We start from the raw sequence: 26,491 nt of genomic DNA on the forward strand, positions 1-26,491 counted from the left end.
TTGATATAGTCAATTACAGCCCTAATAAAAGATTTATGTGCAGGCTTCTGCATATGGCTTCAAGGAAAGTGCAATATACATGAGACTTTCTATGAAACCTCTCACCTCTTTATGAATTAATATATGTTTATATGTTTATTTACGTGTTTCGTGTCGTGTTTTATACCAAGAAACAAAAGCGACTTCTTTATTTGCAGCAGAGTAGAAGTGTTACAAAGCAGGGTGTCCATGTTATAAATGTTTAATAAGGGGGGCAATGCTTCACAGCAGATTACTGTCGTGTACGTACTGTCAGCCTTTGCGTCTCTAAAAGTAGACAAGTACTTAAAGAAGATTTGACGCGAGTCCCAGAAGAAACCTGACTCAGTTCCAGCCGTTGTGTCAAGAGGAATGGGTCAAAATTCCAGCAAACTAACCTGGGAGACAAAATGTTTGACCCAAATTGTACAAGGCAATTTTAGGAAACTTGCTAAGGAAATTCTCTCAATTCTTACTGTGGTATTTAGTAAGTAAAAAAAATATTTTGATAGTCCTGACTGACCGAAATCAGGAAACGTTTAGTCCAACGTAATGTCACCTTGTGACAAAAGAATTCTAAGTTTATTTTAACACAGATGCCCCATGAAGTAAAGAATAAAAGCCCTAAAGATGGTAGAACTTTTTGTGCAGAATGTTATATATATATTTGCTGTTTATCAATATTAACAGAAAAAAATTTGAGTTACTGGTGAAAATAAGTGATTTTTGTTCTAGCTGTCACAGGATATAGATTTCCAACATCAGAATTTGTCTTTCTTGTAATTTAACCAGCTGACTGGCTAATAAATAATAATAAATGTTGACATATTTGACCTTTTAACAGTTCACAGTCATTTCACGGAACCCCACTTTAATGGAAAATTCATAAATACGTTTAATAACCCAACTTCTTTTTTCCTACTCATTCAATTAACAGAAACATTAGATTAGTATTGGTGTGAACATGTCCCCTCCTGCACATTAATATAAACATGTTAATCAACAGCGCTGCCATATTTAGAGAAGCTGAATATTACACTCAGATGTGCAGACAGCAGCTGTTTTCGGTAGAAAGCATAAACCCAAAGACATTCTACTTTCCTGACCCCCACTAGTATTCACATGTACCCCTCCAAAACCCCCACATCCCCTCTCAGACACATATAGATTACCAACATCAACACTCAGCTGTCTGTAGGCACCGCATGCTTTAAAGTGAGGCTCAGCTGAGGCTGTGGAGGTAGCAGCGCCGCCACGCTAACGTCCCCTACCAGCAATTTAGAGAGCGTTTATCAGCGAGTCCTTCCCGAAGATGCTTTCCCAGAAGGGCAGAGCTCATCTGCTCAGTTTAAATTTACAAGTGCATTGGATTCCTGGCTGTTATTTAAATACTCTTTTGCGCAACAGGCATTTAAAAAAAGCAACAAGTCACTCGAGGAGAAAGTTTTAGATGATACTTGGTGTGCCGTGGCTGGAGTTGCTTTTTAAACCGTGTCTTCTATTTGCAGTGTTAGCATTAGCGGAAATAGCTCTCAAGTGCGTGTGAGAGCTACCTTGAAAAACCTTGAATTAAGATCTCTGCTATTCTAATAAAAACTACCCTGCATTGTTACAAGGCTACATCTACGTCAGTCACATCCTGTTTGTGAGTTTATAAAAAGCATTCTCAAGGGCTTCACCCATTTAAAGCACAGAGTTACACGCAGTGACACCTGCGCATCACTGAGGAGGAATTTTCAACCCAGCAGCGATGCTAACTAAAACGTTAGCTGTGCTAGCCCTAAAGCGCTAATCGTAAACATTAGTGCCACTAACCCTTAAACTCTACATTAGCACGATATTTAGCAGAAGTTAATACTTCAGTTCAAATTATATGTGCTCTTGAAAGACTGCTGTCCTCTCTAACCAATTTAATGTTGACATTATCATTTACATGATCTATGTGCCCTTAAATATTATATACATATATATCGTGTACTCTAGTGTCCATGTTTTGTTTTGTATGTTTCTTGTTTGAAGTAAAGCTAAAAAAAATATATATAGAGAGAGAGAGAACATGTGGAGAGGAAATAGAACTGCTGCAACCACTTCAAAATAAAAGCATGAATATAAATATCAAACTTATTGAAGAATTGTAGGCAGTCCATCACCAAAACTTCAACACAGAGGTCAAACTCAAAGTTTACAGTCCACAAAGATTAATTTAGGTACGTATACGAAGTGCTTTCAAAGTTAGCAAATGCACTAAAGAGCTAAATGAAAAATTAGCTCTGATATCAGCACATTAGCAGATTAGCAGATGTGTGCCCACCGCAGCAGCCCACTTTTCTTTACGATGTCTAAGTTCATTCAGAATATTCAGAACATATTTTATTTTGAAAGTTCAGAAAATTCAAATTTATTTACATCTCTACATTTTAAAATCCTAATCAACAGGACTTTAGAGGTATTTTATAGTTTACAAGTCCAGGAAACATAGCAGCTGCCTCCGAAAAGGTGGAAGGTCGACATCTATAAACACACCTGTGAGGTCAGATGATACTTTAGAATCATCAGATCAACAGACGCAGGAAGTTTTCATGGGGAACTAGATGCTTCCTTTTACAAGCATTGCTGAAGCTAATACAACGGCGAGGCATAAACATTTAAATTGGGTTATAAAACCAAAAGCAGAAGTTTTCTTCAAAGTAAAATTTAAATCCAGAAAAGTGTGGCCTTATTTTGCCTGGCCTTGACGGCTCATGCTGTTGATTTATTACGGGTTTAGAGCATGGAGGCTCTGCAAAGTCACCGAGGATTATTTTCTCGTCCTTGATGATAAATAATGACTTCGGTATTCAGAATTTTATTTTCCGCTGTTGGTGCGCTCAGAAGAAGGGGAAATAAAGTGCGAAGTTCTGCTTTTATTGAAAAAGGGGGAGGAGTGTCTTTCAAAATTCCTCAGAAATAGAGAAAGAATAAAGTGGTTTAACAGCATGAACTGCCAAGTTACAGTTGAGAAATGCGTTTATCCACTTCCTCCTTAAAATAATCGACATCTGGACCCTTACAGGCTGTTATCTTGCTAAGAGTGGATTCCTTGTTTCTAACTAAAACGATGTACTTGAAACTTCTAACCTCGCCCATCGGGGGGCTTAAAAGGAAGCGGGGAGGAGAGCTGGGAAGGCAAAAACATATAAAACATATGCAAGAACAAACACAAAATCCCAGCTCTGTCGAGAAATATGCAATTTACTCCAAGTAATTTGTTTGTAGTGAGCACCAATTAAATTATGTGCAACAGGTTGTGTTTTGAAAATGCTTCATTTGGTGCCACTGGATCAATATCCATTGTGTGAGTTTGTGCATTTTCTTTCGTTGCGATTAAATGCAGCAAGGCAGAATTTCTCTAAATTCCCTCACATCGTTAAGGGTTCAGATTTTTAAAAGCCGTTCGGTGTTTCTGAGCAGTCAGCAGCACATCGAAAGGAGACGGCAGCCGACGTTATCTCGGTTTAGAAAATCGGGGGGCAAAGTCTCACGAGGGAGTGAAGCTAAGAGCTACTCACAAGACGCCATCTTTAAACACCCCAAGGCTCACACCTTCAACTCACTCCTCTAGAAATACTCAATTTTGTAAATTTAGAACCACAAATTTCACCAGATTTTCATGGGATTTTATTTGATAAACAAACACAAATGATACTCCATAATAAAAATTTGCCACATGATTCCTTCCAGGATTGCCCTGAAACTGGAAGTTGGTGATATGGACTCAGCTTGATAAGGATATTTTGTGGTATTATTATGATAATAACGAGAAGAACTATTTATTGCTTGTTTTTCAGGTGATAACTGAATGGTTGTGACTGCATGACATCAATTATAGCCCCACAAACACAAATAAATGTTATTGGAAAATATTCCCATTATATGCATCTTTATGACACCAGTCACATAAAGATGTGTGATTTGTTTCCTTAAAATGAACACTGTAGCTGCATTTAATCATATTTTCTTTCAGATTTGTTAACAAACAGTGGAGAAAATCATAAAAATATTCTCGACAATACAGATAAGCTACATGATAAATCAAAATATGGTAAGAAATGTATCCCGATAAACGATACGATAAAAGCCAACCCTGATCTAAAACCTGTAAAACAATGAAATATGGGGCCCGTATGGGGAGAAAATGGTGCTGAAAAACTGGATTTATAAATGACAACGCTTGGCAGAATAATGTACCTTTTGTGTCCGACACGTGTTGACCAGCTTGAACTGATTTTCTTTGATCCCATTTCAGACAAAGTTGGGTGTCCAACTTGTTTAATGTGGTAAAACCATAAAAGAAGGCCAGGTGAGTGAAGGCCAGTACACAAGTTGACTTGAATGTATCTCCCTTCATTTCTATACTTTTATCTAACAAAAAACTCCCATTAGGATGAGACACTGTGTGCCGCCGGCCCGGCTGCTCTCTACATCCACACCTCTGTCTCCAGTTACATACAAGTGGAAGTTCTCGTCTTACCGCCGCAGAGGAAGCGCCGCCGCTCTCCTTGCTGGACACGGCCGCCTGATACATCGCCAGCCGCTCTTTCACCGACACCGGCTCGGCCTCCTGGTTCTCGGCCCTCTCCTCTGAAGACCCGGCTCTACCTGCGGCTACACAAACATGCAAAACATTTTTAAAAAATGCCTCTAGACTAATATATGTCCTTCATAGGGCAATCAAAGGGACGTTAGACTTAACACGACCACCAGATACCTCTCCTCAAGGGGTTTGCTGATATTTGCTACCTACTCATTTCTCTTTTGGCACATCAGGGAAAACTGTGGAGGAGCTTGCCATTTAGTAATTGGTCTTCAGGGACAATTTTGTATAAAAAGGCCTTTCTTTAATAAACTACGACAAACTGAATCGATGGAATAGACTTTTTTTTTACTTAAAAAAAAGAGCAGCGTCCTTACAAAATCATCAAGATTTCTAAAACTCCATGTGAAGGGAAAAAAAAAGTATTTGCCTTTTGTTTGAAACCTGAATTCAATGAAGACGTCCTCTAACTTTCAATGCTGCACATTCAACAGACAGAGCAAGAGACATGGAGAGGAAAACAGAGAGAGAGAAAAAAAAACAGAACAGTCCGCGTTTCTTTTTGCGGTTAAGAACATCCCCGCGGACAGCCAATTAGACAAAAGTGTTGATTCTACATTTGACTTTTTGAGCTACAAAGCATCATTAGGCGCTGGAGAAGCCTCTGTTAAGGCTCAGCCTCCACCCACACCCAACCTTTTAGCTCTTGGCGTGTTATCTCGCTCTGAGCAGCAGCTTCCCCGGGATGAAAGACGACCCTAAATAGAAACGATTCGTCTTCTTCATGTACTCGCCCCGTAACCTTTTGACTCGCTGAAATCCTCCTCCTCGCTTTGTTTTGAGGTTTTACATGTTGTCTTTTTCCACACGCATGTACGTTTTCTGGTTGAAGAAAAAAAATAAAATAAAAAAGGAAGGAGTTTTACGTCTTGCGGCAGCAGGAACATCCCCAAAGACGGAAAGATCTCGAAGAGCAGGCAGAATCCTTCTTTGCTTTTTCAGTAATAGATAAAGGGGAAGAAATCAAAACAACGAAGAAGAGGTCGCCCTGTTCAGATTTAACAAAACTTTTTGTTCTACCCTGAATGTACCATCCTTACTGCAAAGCATGGCAGTGGCAACTGTCCCAGCAGAGACAGTTGATTCAGATTTACAGTGTCTGACCATTACTTTACTAGTAACTTTTATGTTGACAAAACGGTGGATTAACGGTAAATTCATTAAACAAATTCAACATTTCTACAAGTAGAGGAGAATGCAAGATCTCGCCCAGGAAAATTGAGAAACATTAAATAGTTCCCCAAATCAATAGCACAGTAGGTGATCTTATTTAGCATAGTAAGTTTCATATACACCTCACCCTGTGTTCATTTCTCCAATGTAATGTTCTGGTAATAATTTTTACTTGAACAATTGCGTGATTAACTACAACACTTAAATTTAGCTTATTTCCACAGATACCAAGTTTATATTTTACTAATACGATTTTTCCAGTAAAAATCTTAAACTGTGTGGTTTTTATACGTAGTTATCTTCTTGGGTCAATATTTTTTAATAACCACACTGCGATGCAATTATAGGTCCAAATCTATCAGTTTTGCACATCAGGAGACTAAAATGCAAATCCACTCTTCTTTAGGAGAAAACATCACTTGTGAATTTTCCTAAATCGTCTTTACCGATGTTCTCCAACAAACATCAAAGGCCAGCTGGTCGCACCAAGATTAAATTACAACAATAAAGTTCCTTTGTTTTGCTAACATTTCAGTCTGTGGACAAAATGTAGAGGTACGAAAATCTTTGCAAGGAGAGACAATAGGAGACTTCAAGGTGCCTCGAGGTTTCCCCGATTTCATCCAGATGCCACGTATTAAAAAACATCCCATCACACCACTTATAGCTTTTTTGCTACTTTTGGCAACGTAGTCGAGGGGAACGGGGGCGAAAAAGACTGTTGAAGATAGCAGGATCTGCTAAATCCTATAAATATGAGTCAGAAATCCTACACCTGAGGCTGTGGCACATCCTAATAATGGCTTGATGACAGGAGCACAAGGATGATTCCTTCATTTATCACCTGGGATAAATATTTGAGTCATGGTCTGCGGCTCTAAAGCATGGGTCAGCCACGTGAAGGTTTAAAAGTCTGCATGCGATGACAACAGCCCTTCGGTTATCTCCGGCTTTTCAGAATGATAAGTCATATGCAGAGCTGCCATACCACAGAGTTGAGGTAAGCAGGCTTTCGGGGGTTGGGGCGTGAGGGGGCTGACTGGGGGAGAAAAATAAACCCAGCCTTTTTATAAACCGGCTCTGTCTGCAGCGTCATGTTCCCCCGTAACAGGCAGCTTCATGGGGAGGAGGTGTGTGTAGGAGTACATATGTGGAGAAGAAGAAGTGAACGCAAAGATTAGGAATATCTTCCGTTAGGATTTTAAACAATTCACCATATCCAATGGGAGAACTAATTGGTTCTGGCGCCGGCTCATGCTTCATTATCCGTAATACAGGCTGCGTTATGCTTAATGTACCTCAGGATAATGAGGGCAAAGTCTCTGGGTTCAATTTTTTGCAGGATTTGTCTTTAAACCGGTTGAATTTCTTTTTTATTTTGCATAGTATTGGACTGTAACCAATTAAATCGGGTTAACAATTTATGTACAGTTTCTTTAGTGAAAGAAACTATTTTTGAGTGAAAATTGTTAAAGTTTAAGACAGTTAAACAACTACCAACTTCTTAAAGCTGCTAAATCAAATAAGTTAGTTAAATACTTCCAAATTATTTAGATGATTGTGGTTATGGGGTTATGTTAAAACGAATGTGAAAGCATGAAAAAGTATTTGAACTCTTACTGATTTCTCCTATTCTTGTTTTTTCAAATTATTTTTGTACATGTCTAACATGTCCTGTGGGTTTTTATTGAAGATTTCATTCATTAAGCGAAAACTCTATCAAAACCAAATAGGCCTTCATGTATGACAAAAAGTCACTGCTTGCCTTGGTAAACCATAAAATACTGTAATTACGTTTTTTTTAAATTTAATTTAATTTAATTTTTAAGTTTTATTTTGCAAACTCAGTAGAGAACAGTATCAGACCTGAAGAATCACTGAAATACAACTTTGCTAACAGCATGAAGTAGGCTAACAGGTCTCAGAAAGCAACTGAACAAAATCCAAGAACAGATGGCAAACAGTCCTCTATGATTGTGGAAGGTAATATCTGAGGCTTTGGGGCTGTAGTGAGAACTGGTATCCAACAACAGAGGAAACATGGAAGAGTGTCTGACTTATTAAAATGACTGCAAAACCTCACTTTGACGAATCATCCAAGAGGCCTAAAATCACCAAGAACAACTCCTAAAGCACCGGAGACCTCACAATATTTAGGGTAAGGTATTTTCATCACTCAACAATAAGAAAGAGACCAGAAATGGTGTTCATGGGGGAGTTCCAAGGCTAAAAACTGCGGCTGACCAAAAGGAACAAAGACCTTAAAAACATCTTGATTATCCCCAAGATTTCTGGGACAATAATCTGTGGACGGCTAATGAAGCGCTTCCATTAGCCGTAAAAATATCATATGAAGCTGGACACAACAAAAATGCTTTCTTAACAACTCTCTAAACCTTTAACTGAGTTTCTATATTCATTCTTTACATAACTTCTATTGTAATTACAGAATTTTAGTGGTAGCTATTTTGTATTTTTACACCAAATTTAGTTCTTACAGTGTAAATTCACTCGCTTTTAGGAGCAAACAGATTCAGACTGACTAGACTTGTCTTTTTAGATTTATATCTCCTCAGACCAACACCACAACAAAAGTAATAACACTGGCTGAGAGGGTAATGGTAATGGAGAGCGGGGGAAGGCCATGACGAGTCAACAAGGGAGGCCTCGCTGCTGACAGCGTACAAGACTCGACAGCCATATTGAGTTTAGCTAAGGCCCGCCGACCTCTAGGCTCTGCCTCCACGCAGACGGCTCCTCTAAAGGGACCAATTGAGAGTCGCTCCACTCTCGACTGGCTAGTGTTGAGGCAAAAGGTGAAGAGTGAAAGATGGGATCCACCAGACTCGAAATGTGACAGCGATTTCAGTGTTTAAGGACCTGAGAGGCAGCACGACTTGGCAGCACAAAGAAAGTTGAAGGACCATAGACCTGCAACAGGCAGAGGCCAAACACAAATCACAGAGGTGTCCCCCCCCTCTCGTGTGCCTTATCCTCACAATAAAAGCCTCTGGCAACGCAATTTTCTGTTCAGTACTTACTGGCCAAACCTTTTGCCTGGTGAGGTTTGACAGGAAAGCAAAGAGAGCTACACTAATTGAAATGTCAGCCTACAGAGGGTGATTTCTATCTCACCGGCAAAGTAAAACAGGCACAATAATTAAGCTGTCAAATTTATCAAACTAACTTCTTTACTAGGAGAGTGAATTGTCCTCAAGCACTTCCTCATGCCGGCTTGGCACTTTGTCTCCGATTAGATGTGCTTTCAGAATATTCCAGATCAGCGTTGCTGCTGGGAATTGCTCACGGAAGGGAACAAGAAAAGACCCATGTATGTTTTATGATAACACACAAATCCTTGTGGCATCATGGACACAAGCTAAAAAAATATAAAATAATCATTTTCCACCAATTTTGAGTCATGTTGAACAGGGGCAGTACATCAGATTCTTCATTCTCTGGGGTGTCAACCACAGAGGCTGTACAAGTCACTTACCTTCTAGATGTTCTTTAAGGGAAATAGTTATAGAATCCAATAGAGTAGAAGAGGGCCTTGGGTTGTACAGAAAAAAACTAAATGGGATTAGTTAGCACCCTTCACCCAAACCCAAAAACAAAGGAGAGAAAGAAAGAAAGAAAAAAAGAAAGAAAGAAAGAAAGTGTCTATTGGAGACCAGCTCCAACAGTGCAGCTCATTGAGTGGGACCTGGGCGTCTGGTGACAGCTGACTTTATTTTAGAAGCTCCCCTCTTAAAAAAAAAAAAAAAAATGGGATGGACTTCTGGGAGAGGGTAAGTCAAGTGGAGGTGGGCTTGCTTTTTTAGTGCCAACCCTAGAGGTACCCTACATTCCTTTGACCTTATGTCATGGTAGTCTTATAGATATGAACCTCCCACTAGATGAGCTAGAAGAACGCTCACACTCAGTGTTGCTCTTATTTACAGATGTGAAACCAGGAAGACATTTGACATTTGTAATGTCTTCCTGTTAGTTGGCTGGAAATCAGAACTAAGCGTATACACACTGCCCTGCAGAAAGTATTCATGGTCAATGGTACTTCGATGTATTTTACATCAAAGTACCACACACAGTGTAGTTTGACCACACACAGTGTAGTTTATTTAAAGACCATTTAAAGAGAGAGCATAGTTTAAAAAAGAAAATTAAAGCTAAAATATTTTTGATGAAATGCTACTTGATTGGCTACACTACTGACTGATGTTTGCATAGTAGCCAATCCAGGAGTGGCTTTCATTTTTCATCAGAAATAAAAAAAAACTGTATACGGTATATTAGATTTTGAGGGTGGGCTCCATCATGGATATTAAGATAAATTTGATGTTTGGTTACCATTAAAATTGACAGTTACAAAAGTTTTTTAAAAAAGGGTCTCAACTATTTGTGTATTTTAGTCTTTTTTGGGCAAATACCTGTTTTCTTTCAATCATGTATCTTAACAAGCAGACTTTATTTAGGTGACTGGGTTATGCTGAATTTAATTTAGGGGTATTAAGAATATTACACCTACTACCACACTATAAAAGCTGACTGAACCCTTTTCTCAAAAGTAAAATAAAAGCTGCAGACAACCCAACTTAACAATAAGGTCAGGATAACTCCTGTATGATCCAGTTTGTCATAAGTAGAACTGTCTGTTCTTGCAGCCAAGGATTATGATTTGTCAACAACAGGGACTTCTAGTGATTGTCTAGAATAGGTTTCTGTGTACAAATCATTGTAAAACTCTTACAGGACAGATATATGAAAGCTGTAGTGTTTCTAAGAACCAGACTGAATGTTTTTTTTTTCCTTTTACTTTGCTACAGTAGGCTAATTTGCAGTTTTCATGCAGATGCAGGACTGGTATTGATCCTGTTATTGAACTCTTAGTTGGAGAATCTAATTATAAGGATGTGATTGCAAGATTTGCTGGGAAAAGAATTGGTAGGCGTGGTGGGAATGTCGGAAACAGTAGCTGCTAGTGGATTGGGAGGTAAATGTTTTAATGTCAGCTCTGAACGCCTGCTTGACATTGAGTTAAATTAACCCGACAATATGCGTAACCAGTCATGACTAACGTAGATCAATACAAAACAGAACAGCTTTTTTTCTCACAACTTAATGGCTGAATTGTAAACATCAACCTGGAAACAAACAGAACAAACAGAAGAAAGTGATTTGGGGATACTGATGTAAACAGCGGAGGCATGTAGAATTATGCTAGCTACGTTCACTGGTATGGAAATGAAAAACGGACATTCTTAGAGATGTATTTTCAGAACATTATGTCAAGGCATCAGATTATTTTTGTCAACTGTTGCTTTGAGTAAGAAAAGATTGTTACCAGAACCTAAAGTGGTTACTTATTTATGTTGGAAATCAGTAATCATGCTAGCTACTGATTTACAGATAAAGGACGCCCATAGGGTATTAGCTAATACGTGGCTGTACCTGGTGCTTCAACAGTAATTATTTTGACGTGAACAAGCTGAGGTATTTGAAATTCTACAGCCACATGGGCTCGATTGAGTAAACACCGCTTACGCAACCTGCTCAACCTTGAGCGATCTCAGTGGTTTAAAAATATTCTGACGAATCGTGAGGACCTCTCGAGGTGAAGTTTCTGTTCCCTCTGCATCTGGCCTCAAGAGATCTTTGAGCCAATTTCAAAGGCAGCTTTTTAGACAGAAAAGCATTACAGCTAATACAATGCGAGGGTATTCGGTGGAAGGCCTCTGGTGGAAGGATAGAGAAAATAAACTATTTCTGACAGTATTTTTTTAAGTTTTCCAGCTTGGAAAATACTGACTTAGACGCATTGCCCTAAAGCAAACAGCAGCAACACGGGTCCTCCTCCTTGGGTGCAGTCTATTTATTGTCTTTCAGCTGTTCTTTTCTTTCTGTCTGGAGGGATTTCTCTGAAAATTTCATTTTGTGTTCATATGTTCTGTATATTAAACTCCGATCTTGACCATTTAACCTCATAGATACCGTGTTCCCCCAGAAGGCCACAACAGATCGTGGCACAGCGAGGAGAGAAAAGCGTGGGTATCGAGCCGTCGAGACTATCCGTCGATAATCCCGCTGAAATTGCGCATGGATCTGCTGTTTCCCAAAGTGGAAAGCAAACACTCGGAGAACATCTCATGAAAGGGCTCACGTGGATCCTCAAATTAAGATGCGGAGGTTCAGATTTTCCAGAACGTCTCAGAAAAATCGAAGATTGACTGAGATTTGCATGTTGAATGTGAAACGCCGACTGTTCTCACAGCGAAACTGATATGATCGGAACTAAAAACTAAAGCTGCTTTTCCCTGGTAAAAAAAAAATTAAAAATCATTTTCAGATTGTGAGACAATAATAACGCCTCAGAACGAGCAGAAAAGACTCTCACAGTTTTATTTAATCAACAATATAACAACTGAAACCATTCTCTGCTTAATCCGTGTTTGAGGACTGCAGTCTGCATTTGTCATGTTTCAAAGTTCATCATCAACATGATGTTGAAAATGTAGGTTTTTTTTGCCCTAATCTTCTGTGAAGGCAGATTTTTTTTTCATCTTACATGTCGACAAGGATATTCACACACTTGCCGTTTGTTTGTAAGGCTAAATGTTCTACCCAGTGATAAAGTGCTGGCTTTTCACTGTCCCCATGACAACAAGTTTTACTCCAGCATCCAATCGTTTTTTCATGTTCTCAGGTAAAGTTTTTGTGAGGCTTAAATGAGTCAACATGTCCGCTCTCACAGACATATGATATAGTCGATTTTCAATTTCTAAAAGTTTATGCGTTAAGGGATCCGTTTGCATCCCGTAATATTCTCTAAGTGGATCATGTCTGAAATTAATAGCCAGGAAATCTTTGTTTTTTTCCACGGGATCCATATTAAAAGGACACCATCGTTTCGTAGACCAATCTGGCAGGAGATTAATCAAAACAAAAACAGCCATTTGGGCAAATCTGTTTCCAACTGTCAGAATTCAAACACAGAAAAGAAAAAAAAAGATTATTAAGCAGTATCTCCTTCCTGGATATATAGAGATAAAAAATATATAACTTCTGAATGAAAAAAATAAACAAATTTAGATTTACACGGCGCTACTGCCTTTGCCACAAAAGCCCGCCACGGCTTCACGCTGTTACTCTGGTGGAACGCGAGCAGAATGCGTATAAACAAGGACGCCCGCTTCGAAGGAGCCGCAGCGCGGAGATTTGGAAGTGAGCTTTGCATCTGTTTAAAGTGCAGTTACTCCACGCTTGTGCTTTATTTAAGTGCCACAGATTTGAAGGAGGCAGTTCTGTTCCTCTCGGATCCTTTTCCTCCTGCTGTCAGTCACTCCGCCTGGCAGAGATTACACGGTGTCTTCGCTGTCGGCTCGCCGGGCGCGACGAAAGCTGTCGCTCAGTCAGGACAACGCCGGGGATCATCAGCGAGCTCTAATTTTAGATGCACGCTGAGGGAGGGGTTGGTGTCAGGGAGGGCAACAAGGCCTGATGGATCCCAGGTGGATGATAAGGATATCAGCCAGCATGTATAAATATCAATAGTATCTGTATGTGTGGGTGAATTTATGAACGCGTATTCAGGCGCGGGATTAAGACCCGTCAACAAATCATTTCACATTCTCACCCTCGACTATCACATTACTCTTATTTCATTTTTATCCCACATTGCGTCTAAAACAAAGTTTGTTGCTACCTGGAGAACACGGCCAAGCATGGAAACAACCGAGATCTGACCTTTCACCTCCAAGAGTGTTCATCTGATATTATTTTCTATTTAACAACTCGGAGAGGCGACACTTGGCCCACAGTTGGAAAGGTGCAACACCTGTAGGTCCTAGTGTTTTCAAAAAGGGGTTCCACGGCTCAAACTGTGGCTCAACTCAGGTGGCATAGCTGGTTTTTCCACACAAAATGTGATATCACCCATTGACCGGTCAACAGCTGGAGAAAAAAAAAAAAGACGTTTGGAGTTCCCGTAGCTTGTATTTGACAGATCATCTGGCCAGAGCTTTTTTCTTGTACTTTTACAGCTAAAAGACAAACAAAGGAATATATGAGGACTCCAAAATTTCTGCTGCAGGTGATACCGATACCAATACTACTATTGCTGTAAGGCCTGATAATAGATATTTACCGATATTATATATAACTGGGTTTTTCAAAGTATGGGAGAGCTAGCCGACCTTTTTGCTGTTGCTAGACTTTATGTTCCATTCATACCTAAAAATGGTTGTTGTACACTTCCATTTTTTCTTTTACATAATTTAAACATTGTGCTTTTTATAAGTTTTTTTTTCTCATAGCATTGTTAGCTAGCACCTTTAGACAATGGATAGTCTTCAAATCCAGCCTATAAAAATGTCACATTTTGAATAATCATGGTTATAGTTTCTTCTTTTTTCATTTGGTTTGACCCAGACTCTGTCTCCTCACTCACTGTAGATTAGCAACTAACTAGAAAATTCCTGAAGAAATTTAACCGGGGCCTGCCAAAGTGCCCGTTGGTTTGGACCCAGCGTTCTGATGCTAGAAATTAGCATCAATGCTAAAGAAAGTTGCAATTATATGAGGAGAATGACAAGAATGTTTACTAACATGGACTTGCACCAGTCAGTATGATAAAGTAAGTATATCAGCTAAAATCAGCAAAAATGCTAATGTTAGCGTGATTGCTATCAGTAGCATGTGGGACATCACATGATGTTTTATATAATTGATTTACTCAATGCAGTATACTAAACATTGCTAAGAATTCAAATAAATAGCTAATAGCTTATTAAAGCTAAAATGCTAATGCTAGTGAACTGCCTTGCTGCGCAAGGCAGTTCCCTAACCTGAGAGAAAAAGATAATGCAGAATAATATTATTGCACCGCCTGGGGCGGTGCACTAACCTGAGGTGCATATTGAGGCTTTTATTTTGAAATTTGCAGTAAGCTTCATATTAAATGCCCACAGTATTCCATTGTGTAACAGTGCTTTGGATAAAAAAGCCACATAAAGCCAAAAAGAGCAGTTACATGATGTAAAAATTGTCAAGGCTTTTATTTTGAAATTTTTGTTAAGCTTCATTTCAAAGGGCCAAACTAATCCCATGTATAACAGTGATTGGATAAAATCAGTTATATAATGCTCAAAAGAGCAATTACCTGATGTAAAAATATTCAAGGCTTTTATTTTGAAATTATTATTATGCTTCATTTTAAAGTTCCAAACTAATCCCATGTGTAACAGTTACTGAGTTAAATCAGTTATATACAGCCCATAGCAGCAAGTAGTTCTAAAGGCCAGTTCAGTCCTCCTCTGTTTCAACTGAGTCTTCCACTATAGTTAGAACTACAGTGATGCGTATTTGTAGTCCTAACCAGCAGCCAATAGCCTCCTGAGTTCTGTTGCTATGGTAAATAATTCTCTCTGCCAACTGTCAGCTGTGAGTGAGACATGCAGGGGGAGACAATTCTCTGTTTGAGCCAGCAAGTTTGACCCAAAAAAAGCATTCGGAACAACTCCTTCCCATTCGGGAACCGTAATACATATTCGAAAACCGTTTGAAGCGTATGAGAGGGCTATTTGTCGTCTCCGATAGTCCCGCGATTCATATCTCTACCTCACTCACATTATTGACAGCGATAAGAGAAAGAAATGGTGTGCCCAGATCTGAAATTTTTGAGAAATATATGGAAATACATGGGAGAGAGCCTGAGAGAGCGACAGAAAATCCTGTCGCATGACTTTGCTCTGAAGCACCGTGACAGAAAACCGTAAGGCCTAGAGAAATTTCGAAAACATTTTACCGGAGCGGGCATGCGTATCAATGTCAGGACCGATTTTGATACCAATCGTGCGATATTTGTGGGCGTGGCGGCGATATCAAAATTATTTGGGGTTCAAAAATTCTCTTCATTTCTCATTCTAAAGGAGCGGGAGTTGGTGTCAGTTATGCTAACACCAACTGCGGAGAGAAGTCAGTACTGACTTGCGAAAAAAAATGGACTGAGGATTGAGCCTATTGGAAGAGAGGTAATGTTAGAGGAAACTGTATTGAACACAATAATAGCATTGTGGATCATGAATCACCTATAATATAAAGCAACAACATGGAGAAAAAAAAGGTTATTGATATCGGCCGATACCATCGATATATCGTGCATTGCTAACTTGTTTTGAAGTATGAAATATCCTGATCAACAAGCAAACAGTTCTTCTCTGCTAGTGAAAATAATGTTAACTTTGCCTTTAAAGTCCTAAGTCACTTTAAATTCAAAGTTATGTGATTATTTATGATGACACGTGGTATTTAAGGTGATGACATTCACACTGAGCGCTCTGTGGAAATGTGGATTGCAACAGTGAAGCGCACTTTAATACGAAGATATGTCTTGTCTATAGTTGATGCATTTTGGAACTTCAGTCTGCGAGATCCATGCGAGAAGATTTTTAAATTCCCTCCATAGAGGTAATTAAAACAGAAATGATATCCTGTGCTCAGCGAGGCCTGCTGCTCATCCCATAACTTAATTTTTCTTTTAGAGCACAGTCCTGGTGGCTAAAAAGGAAATATTTAAGTTTCCTCTCAGCAGGAATACCTTTTTAATTCAGGGCTGGCTATGAGCTCAGCTTGCAATTTCTTTTGTATCAAAAAAAAAAAGACTTGTTTTGAAGTCTTATTACTCTAATTTTAAAAAAGTTAAACTTATCACTCATGAAAACTCATCATACACATAGTAGATACAATTTTGGATTTAAAGTTGCTAATTTGGTTTTTATTGGTGAGCTTTTAATCAAAAACTCTCCCAATATAGAAGGCACAAGAAGCTACAAGTTGCTGTAATGAGCCAAAAATATTTAGGAGATATCACTGTAAATCCTTGATTACTGATAAACAGAGAAACAAAAAATAAGCCAAGGAATATGTTGTGTTTGAAGGATGAAATGACCAAGAACTATACGTAACATTTTACTGTTATATCAACGCATCTGAGGAAAGGGCAGCGAGTCCCACGGCTACAGCCTCAGGCTACAGTCTACCCAGTTCTTATGTTGTCTGTTATTTGTTCTTTGGATGGGATGTATTGAAATGTCAATTCCCTGAGGATTAATAAAGTATAGTCATTCATTCATAAAGAGTTTTTTAAAGGTCCATGAAGTAGAGTTACAGTGTAGAAATGCTCACTAATCCTTTAATGAACAAGTCCATGGATTAACGGCAAAGTGAATTCTTTGGAAAATAATTAAGATATAATCATATATATGTACACGTTTATGTTCTTTTAAAATAATTCAAACAGGCTAGCAACTGATAGCATTCAATTTCTAAATGAATGAAACATTAGATGCTTTTATTTTGAAGGACCAGAAGTGTCTAGGTAAATTAGGGCCGTTTTGTTCCCAAACCACTTAAAGTCAATATGAGCAGAGGTTTCGGAAAATTCCATGTCGTCACTGTTGTGATGCTACAACAGACATAAACATGTTGCAATAAACCAGCAGCAGCCACAAAACGTCCTAGTTCACAAATCAAACACACCCTTCCCTTCCAGAGCAGAGGTCTGTGGTTTACTTCTTGTAAAAACTTTTAACTCATTTTACTTCACATACTGGTGAGAAGCATAACAGAAAACCCCTAACATGCTGTGCCAGTCATTTGCATCCAGTACGGTATACCAGAAGTGACGAAATTAATCATTTGCTCAAAGGTCAAGATTCAAGTGTTTAGAGAAAAGTGTTTGTGTTCTTGAACATTTTGCTGTTTTTTTGTTGTTGTTTTTTTACACAGATGGACATAAACAAAGGCAGTACCTTGCTCGAACCCTATCTGTGTTTTTTATGTTATCTGCTGTTGGGGGAAAATAAAGTGGAGGTAGCTACAGTACTGGCTCTCTGCCAGAAATGGAATCGCAGCGTCAAGGGAGCGTCTGGATTTTCAGAAAAAATAAAAATAAATAAAAAACGCCAGCGAGGCAGAGCCTTATCTGGAAATGAACAATCTGGTTTTTCAAAAGCTGCTTTCCGTCAAATGTTTATCTCCCAGAACAAATGGCACGAAACATTGCATTAACCATCCCGAGGGCTCGGCTGCTCGGCTGACGGAACAGTGTAACCATGATGCAATCACAGCGCTCACACCCAATATTAGATCCAATCTTTCAGTAGGATAGCTCTCACAAAGTTACCCGTCCTAAAAAAAGTCGGAAAAGAGTACGCACATTGTGTTTATATGATTTTCAAATCCACATAATCACAAGCAGAGAAAATGAGTTACAGCTCAATAAATGGAAGTTTAAGGGAAATATGTGGAATAATAAAATGTTCTAACTGCTTTCCAAAGGCATCCAAATCGTCAGCTAGAATAAGTTATACTAACTGATTGTTCTATGGTTTTGGTCTCAAACTGAAATGTTCTGTCCTGCCTAGATTTTAATTCTTTACAAACAGCAGCTCTTGTATCTCTATTCTGATTGCAAATGAATTCCTGCTAACAGCTGTTGTGATGCTTTGACATTTTAACCAGACCCAAAACAAGAACCACAGGCTGAGTTCTTCCTCAATTTGCTTAAAGCCCCAAAAAAGTAGGGAAATAGCTACTTAATTTATTATTATGTCAGTCAGGAGGACAACATCCAAAGTGTGAATGTGCAAAATTTTAGAATCATGCAGCAAATTGACAGAAAAACATTTAATTAAAAAAAATAAATAAGAGTAAAATGGCCATTTCTCCATACTTATCCAGAGCTGAGCAATAAAAGGAATTTTTGAGACTTTTCTCGACTTCAAGACTGTCATTTTATAGACGAATTAATATAAAGGCCAATGTAGAAGCTTCCTATTAAAAGGAGAAACATGAATGAGAAATATATTCATATTATCCAAAGGGAAAGATTACAAACGTGAGACTTGACTAAGTAAAATAAAACAAGTGCCTGACTGACTCTTGTTAGAATTTGAGTGGGATTTGGAATACAAGAGATAAAGAGTTGACGTCAGAATGAGACTGAATGATGAGGGAATAATTAATAAGGTACATTTCCTGTCAAAAAAAGTAATGAAAATTTTGGAAAAAGTAATGGATTGAGGATTGAGCCCAGAGGAACTCCGCAGGTTAAAGAGGCAAAGTTAGAGGAAAATGTTTTGAACACATCAAAAGCACTGAGCACCATGTAACACATATAATGTAAAGTGTGAACAGATTTTATTTTACTGAAAATTTTACTTCTTTCACATAAAATGTGCGCTACTTTTTTATTGCAGGATGGATCGATATCAAGCAGATTTAAAAAAAAACTTTTAAATAACCAAAGAAAATGTAGGTTAGCCGTCAAATGAACTGAACAACAGCGTTTTAAGAATGCTTTCCTTTGCAAAAAATAAAAAATAAATATCACTACGCAATTGACTGAACTCATATACTTATTTATATATTTGTTGATGAAGAAAAAGTTATCTTAAATTCTGCATGAACTCAGAGTGCTCAATATGTTTAAATATAAAAAAGTTAGAGCCGTTTAGGTTCACAAATAAACAACAGCATGCAAAACGTTTTGTTTTTTTTTTTTTTCTCTGTATTTGCTCAGTGCTGTTCCAGACCTTGGACCTTGGACTTATCTAGAAACCAGATTTGGACTTTTAAACATGAAGTGTGAAAACCCCACAGTGGAAGGTTGTTGAAAAGGGTCACAAATCTCTGTTTTAGATAATAAAATTAAATAAAATAAATACTCACTATGCGTGGCATCCTGGGGTGAGGCCATGCTGTGATGGGTTGTTGACGGGACAGTCTGAGCGGAGTTAATGGATGTCACTTTTTTGGCCGGAGGAGTGGCTGCCACTTCCTGGTTCAAAGAGAGAGAGAGAGAGAGAGAGAGAGAGAGAGAGAGAACTATCAGAGGAAACACCTGGACTGTTTCCACAGCATGAAGAAGAGGCGACAAAAACAGCTGGCGCATGCTAACACACACACCTGAAGTTTGGAAAATGACACCACTAGGCATTTGATGACATTTTAAACTCTGGATTCCAGTGACACATGCGCGCGCACACACACCCCGCACACACAGAAGGGCATAATCAAAGACCTTGAGTACAATGTGAGCGTTAGCCATTGACTAGAAAGCAAACAGCTCTTGGCTGAATTTTAAACCAGACATGTTTTCATGCTACATCAGAACAAGACATGTCCCTCTGCGCGTGCTCAGATACACGTTTCACTTTTTTCTTTTTTTTTTTAACTAAAGCAGAAGTCAGCTACAACAACGCACCTATTCGAATGGAAATCATTCCCAAGGAGAACAAACACACCTGTGTCTGCGTGTGTTTGCAAATGTGCAGGTGATTTTTTTTATTTTTTTTTCCTGCCATTTGCAAATCAAATGCGTTCCCCTGTGGAGCTTTTTTTTTTCTTTCTTTCTTTTTTTAACAACAGCTTCTAGCTGCGTGTCAACACAGAGCGACAGAAAACAAACTCTGTGCACAGCAAAAAGCACACGGTGCGACAGGTCCAGTCCGGTTTCTGTTCGCCGCAAGAATTGGGCTTTTGGGCCCAATTAAAAAAAATGAATAAATAAATAAAAAACAATGCAGCACACCCAAAAAAAACATCCCATTCAACCAGCCCCCAGGAGAGCTGATAGGGGTATTTTTGAACACATTCACACATGCAGTAGATATTAAAGTAGCAATGCCATTTTTTTTTTATTTTACTTTTTTTTTACTATCCTCTTCAGTTATGAACTGACATATATCTGGACTGTAAATATGAAAAATAAATTCAGCTTTCAAGCGGCAAACTGGAGACTTTTGGTCAAAACGGTTTTAGAACGATTGATTTTTTTGAAGGAAAGTATGATAGTGCCACTGCCATGTTTCACTGTGGGTAAGTGCGTCTCTCCCTGACATAGTTAAAAAAATTTTATGAGATTGTAAAGAGCAACACACATGAATTATCTTCTACTAAACAACCAAGACCGGCAGCATTGTGTCGTTCAGAAATAAATCAAAAGTCTTTGGGAAAGTGATGACTTTAAGGACGATGACGTCTGCAACCAGGTCATCTCCTACTCTAACAGATTTGTTTATTTTCAACTTGGATTGTGCCACATAAAAGGTGTAAAAATAAATAAATAAATGACTTTTTCGCTACCCAACGTGGACAGAAAAATAAAAACCCGAGCAGAGGTTGAGACTTCACATGAAACCGCGCCGTTTATCCAGCCAAGGTTTTCGCTTTGCTCCGTTGGTGACTGACAAGCGGGAGTGTTTTCAAAGGCGGATGCTTGACGAAAGCCGCCGCGTGCGTTTGAGGTGGTGCGAGCTCATTACTTCTCGACAGAACAGCGGAGAATGCCACCGAAAGAACCACTGAAACGATTCAGACGTTTAACCTTCTTCACTTGTCAGATGGGTTTGTTTACCCTTCGCGGACAGCAGGCGTGTGCGGTGAATTATTATACACAGTGGCTGTGGAGGATATTTAATGGATGAAAAGGTTGCAATTTGATGGAAAAAAGTTATTTCTTTGAGAAATCAGTGTTCTTGACATTAATTTAAATCAAACGCTGTTCTACATTTGATTTTTTTTTTTTTTTTTGGTTTGAGGCTAATAATTAATAAAGGATTTCCAGTTATTTGACTGCTTGATTTCTAAAGAATATATAACAGATGTACAGGGAGTGAAATAAAGAGGTGAAGAATAAAGTGTGCCTCCACGCACTAAATAGCTTTTCCATTCATTTCCGTGACAGGCACCAATTAAAGCACTAATCCAAAACACTCCACCTTTTTTTTTGGATAATTACTATGTACTTCAGTTGAAGGTGCAGTGAGCATGAGCTTAAATTAGGAACTGTTGCCAACTAAAAAAAAAAAAAAAGAACGATTTTCTTTTTTTTACCCCAAACTGTGAAGGACGCAAAACTGAGAAAAAGAAGAAGAGTTAGTTTTCAACTTCTTAGAAACAAAAAAAAAGTAAGAATAGGTTTATTTATGTAACATACAGTGGTTCAAATGCATGCCTGAGCAAATCCCGTTTGAAATTAGAATTGAGGCAAAACAAAAAGAAGTTGTTTTTGAGTAAACAACAAGAGTTAGAAATTGACCATTAGTTCAGAAATAGGGACAATGAAAACTTTTTTTCTCTTTCCTCAGAGGATATTGACTTGAAGGTAGCGTTCACAATCAAAAAGGGAAAAAGAAATAAGAGATTGATGAAGTGTGGAGGGATGCTCTTCTTCAAATCTGACTGAGGTTGAGCTGTACCACAACGGAAATCTAGCAAATGTTTCACTCTGTAAATGTGGTAAAGCTGGTAGAGACAGACCACACACACTCTGACATGCAAGGAACATACTACTGTTCTGCAGAAAAGTAAAGACCTGCCCCAATATCGATACTTTTTTTTATACATCTCAAGCACCTGATCAGATTTGTTCTAGGGATGCACTGATTACTTTTTTAAAATTTTTACTTAAGATATCTGAGTTTTAGTATCGTCCAATACCGATCTGATACAGGAAAACAGTACTAAATTGACTTGTTTTGAAACGCACACATAAATGTACTGAATTATAAATATACTTGATAACTCTGCACCAGTACAGCACATTTAAACACACCAACTGCTTCGCAAGCTTGGTCAAACATGTAAAAACAGCTTTCATTTGTTCAGTCAGTGCAGTTAGGAGTATAACAGCCGATGTCAAATAAATAATAAAGAAACTGAAAGTGACAAATGCAATAAGTTGACTACTTTGGTCAAAACATGTAAAATTAACAGCAACAAACCTTTGCGGGTGTTGAATAACAAAATGAAATTCTAATTTTTTTTTTCACTTTATGAAAAAGCAGTACTACAGGGAGCAGCAGATTGATGGCCCGATGCTTCATGCAGCTGTCAGCAAGTGTTACGGAGCTTTGAATCACAGCCATATGTTCTTTTTGCACACATCGGCTGGATTAAGAGGGGAACGGCTGAAGAGCGCTGCTAGATGGGTGAAGGGACAGAGACCCTCTGCATATCTCTAATAAGAGACACTGCTTGGAGAAATCTGTCAAAATGTTTCTGGCCGGCCTGTCGCCCAAGATAATCCCTGTGGGGAGGGAAAAAAAAGAAAAAGAAAAAGAAAGAGAGATCACTGGATCCTCTTAGAAGAAGCTTCGCTAATGAAATCAGTGCTGGCCATCTGGGAGCATTTCATGTGTGACAGACGCCTACAAAGGGGACAGTCAGAGCTGTGATGGTGGAAACCATGGTAACTGGAAATCGTACGACATTCCCGCCATGTTCACGTCGGCGCCTATTAGAGCGGCGATCTTACCGGCGCCCAGTTCGGTCTGCGGGGCTGAGCTCAGCGTCACATGTGAAGGGAACGCTTTACATTTTCCTCTAAGCTGTTGACACGTCTCCTAACGAGGAGGACTTCAGGGAGGACAGGTCTCTGCCTCGTGATCTGCCCCGTTCCCACACCGTCATTCCCTGTTAGCAAAAACTATCACTGAGTTGAATTTGGTAGATGTTATGTAAGTCGATGTTTACCGTGAGGACAGACCAGCTGCTGGATGAATAATTGCCTTCAGTATTAGAGAAGGTGTTTTAAGCATGTCTTGTGGGTATTAAGGAAACCAAAGAGCCCAAATTCTGACAGTACAATCTGAATGTTGGAGCTTAAATTGAGACGTGCAGAACCAGGGAATGTTTTTCCAATGGGTTATGGTTCCAAGTTAGGGTGCAATCACACCAGTCCTGCTTAGTCTGCTTTACTCCAACCCAAATTTGTTTGTCTAGAAAATCCAGTTTGCTTTGGGAGGTTGAATCAAACTCTGAGGCGGAACAAAAAAGAGATCTCTAGTCCACCTAAAAACACAGGCCTTGGTCTGGTTGAAGTGAACTCTGGTGCTGTTTGAAAGCATGTGAAGGTTAAGTAGGAAGTAGCTTTAGCACAGGGTATTTTGAGTAAAAGCAAACAAAACAAAAGTGTCTAGAAATGGCTTGTGGTCTTTTGCCAAAGACAAGAGCAAAATTCTACAACTGCTGAAATCTGATCCCACTCCATTTTTGTTTACATTTGGTGAAGAAGGAAGTTGCAGTCAGTGTCTTGTTCAGAGGTTTTCATGTCATTTCCTTCGGTTGTATTTGGTGCAGCGCCACCACAGGCGAGGAGGAGGAACAGGTTTTTCAAAGGATTTAGTTTGTTTGACACAATTAAGTGAGAAAAAGAACCGCACCAGCTGAAAATGGAACAAATGTTGCATTTGGTCCCCAATCGAACAGGGTCTACCTTTCTATCAGGTATGAAAACAGCATTGAAGAGCCTTGTGAATTGCAGTCCTAGTTCCTGTTTGGAAAGTATTCCAGACCCTAAATTCCTAAAACTTATTCCCTCAATTTGTCTCCAATAGTCAGATACCACTTCAACCAACTCCATAAGATTGTTTCGTACAAAAGTACGAACATCTACCAGGCTTTGTAGCTGAGTGTAAGTGTCCATCCAAAGTTGCAAAATCATTTTGAAAGGTCCTCTCATCCTTTACATGAGCAATAACTGATGGACCTTTTTTTTTTAAAAAAAAACAAACAAACTTTTTAACAAGTACACTTGGGCTAAAACTGTTAAGTCAACTGTTCTGATACTGTTACACAAATTGAAAACCCATTAGGACAAAATGTTTTTACCCATTCTCAGAAAAGCTCCACATTGCTAATGTAAAAGGTGTTCCTTAATTCTGCAAGAAAATGTTGAATGGAATCTATTTAGAGTAAAGAGCATTCTCTCAGTTCTTAATTGAGGATCTTTCTAGTTTAAGTCACTGTCAATCACACACAGTCAGAACAAGAGAGGGTCTGTAGTTCATCTTTTATATCAATTAAGCTGATGCTGAATCCACACAATCAATGCAAACCCAAAGCACTGCCCTTCTCTTAACTGCATTGGTTTTACTACAAAAGATGTAAGAGCACAATATTCTTTATTCACAAAGACAAATGCCCTCTCATCAGTCTCACTGCATGTGCCACAGGCTAATGTTTATTCCCAAATCAATCATTCACTTTCAGGTTTAGTTGCAGTTCCTGGACATTTGGTATCGAATAATTGGATCAAACCAGTATCAGGGATATTGGACTGCATGTGAGTATGAAATATATCATTTTGAATTGGATCTCTCTATTCTCCTTATGTAAGGTGTATTTTTTTTTTTGTTGCTATTAAGTGAAAATATTTGCACTATTCATGCAGAATTTCCAGAATTTTAAAAGTAAAACGGATTTATGTAACAAATCAAACTGAATAAGGTAAACTGTGAGGTATTCACTAATTGCTGTTGGATTTGTGTGCTTATGTTTGGAAATCATTGATCATTACTAGTTTGAGAAGAACTCACCAGCTTGCTAAAGCCTCTATAAAGGCTGATCTATATGCTGCTCCTCACTCCTTTGAGCTCAGACAGCTCAGGATTTGCTCAGAGGGATTTTTGCTGGAGCTGCTGAAGCTCTAGCAGTTGTTAATTCAGAAGGTAAGAGGACTCTCCTGAATAGGACACATTGAACTGTGTTGTTTTGGATCACAAATCATTTGCACTCTGTTACATCTGCATAATCGTTTTCCCTTCCCTTGCTTCCTCCTATGTTCCTCTATTTTTGATGTGCTCTGTCTCTGCAAGAGATTTGTTATTCTGATTATCTTGTATTTTTGTCACATTAAATCCCCCAAACATTAATGTATTCTATTGGGATTTTAAGTGATAGACAAGCTCAAAGTAGAGCGTCGCTGTTAAGTAGCTGGATGGCGTTCAGAAATTCTGTGAAGTTCAAAAATTCAAAACAATCCAAGAAAACAAACCTGTTAGAGGAAGACCACAAACCGTTAAAAGGAACCAATTCCAGAGACAAACAACACACGGGCTGTCTGCGTCGAGTTAAACAAGATGCTTTCTAAAATCAGAAAACAGTACAACAAAAGAAAAAAAGGATTTATGCACTTGAAGACACATTCAGAGTTTCAGCCTCATGCAGACTCAGTCTACTATTCACAAGTCCTCTGGCTGTGAATGCGTCCTTATGCGTTTGCTGGCGCGCTATATGGGTGATTGTTGTCAAACAGATCGCTGCTCGTGATGGAGGAAAACGGTCATCTGAGCAAGTCTGATGCCTCGCCAACAAGTCACAGTGTGTAAATGTGCAACAACGCAGCGGTCAAATGAGTTATCTCTGCCTTATTTGGCAGTTCTTCGTTTGTTTTAGCAGGATGAATTTGTTATTGTTGAATTTTCTAATCTTTGCTTAAAATATCCGCAAATTACATTGTGGTACTTATTCTGGCCAAGTACAGGCGACGAAAATAGCCAAGTTAGGAGGTAAGACTTTATTATTGCTATAATTTTGGTTCTAGAGAGTGAATGCAACTTCCCCATTATGTTCATTTATGTATTTGGTCAATGTAAACTGTAAGTTTTTATTTTATGTTTTTTTTATTGTTATGTTGTGTTTTGATGTACAGCACTTTGTATCAGCTGTGGTTGTTTTAAAGTGCTTTATAAATAAAGTTGGTATGGTATGGTATGGTAATGAAATCAATCAACCAAATTTTATTTATATAGCACTTTACAACAGCAAGTACTGCACATTGTTTTAGTCATTTTAGTCCAGGGTTGAAACATAAACATGACAAAA

General features: G+C 38.7%; 1 protein-coding gene across 2 annotated transcripts in view; it reads right to left on the bottom strand.

Moving 5' to 3' along the window:
* LOC102237291 (xin actin-binding repeat-containing protein 2-like) overlaps positions 1–26,491 on the bottom strand; it is a 62,208-nt gene that overhangs the window by 17,778 nt on the left and 17,939 nt on the right. Inside the window, exons 2-3 of one of the 2 annotated variants that reach the window (XM_014472137.2) lie at positions 19,553–19,661; positions 4,529–4,662 (exon numbers count right to left, since the gene is read on the bottom strand). In XM_014472137.2, the coding sequence (XP_014327623.2) occupies positions 4,529–4,662; positions 19,553–19,661 (243 nt within the window). Of the gene's footprint in view, positions 1–4,528; positions 4,663–9,320; positions 9,542–19,552; positions 19,662–26,491 lie in introns of those variants that run through there. The other variant, XM_023329209.1, reaches the window with a different exon arrangement.

The sequence above is a fragment of the Xiphophorus maculatus genome, chromosome 24 (genome assembly GCF_002775205.1).
Source record: "Xiphophorus maculatus strain JP 163 A chromosome 24, X_maculatus-5.0-male, whole genome shotgun sequence".
Taxonomy (NCBI): Eukaryota; Metazoa; Chordata; class Actinopteri; order Cyprinodontiformes; family Poeciliidae; genus Xiphophorus; species Xiphophorus maculatus.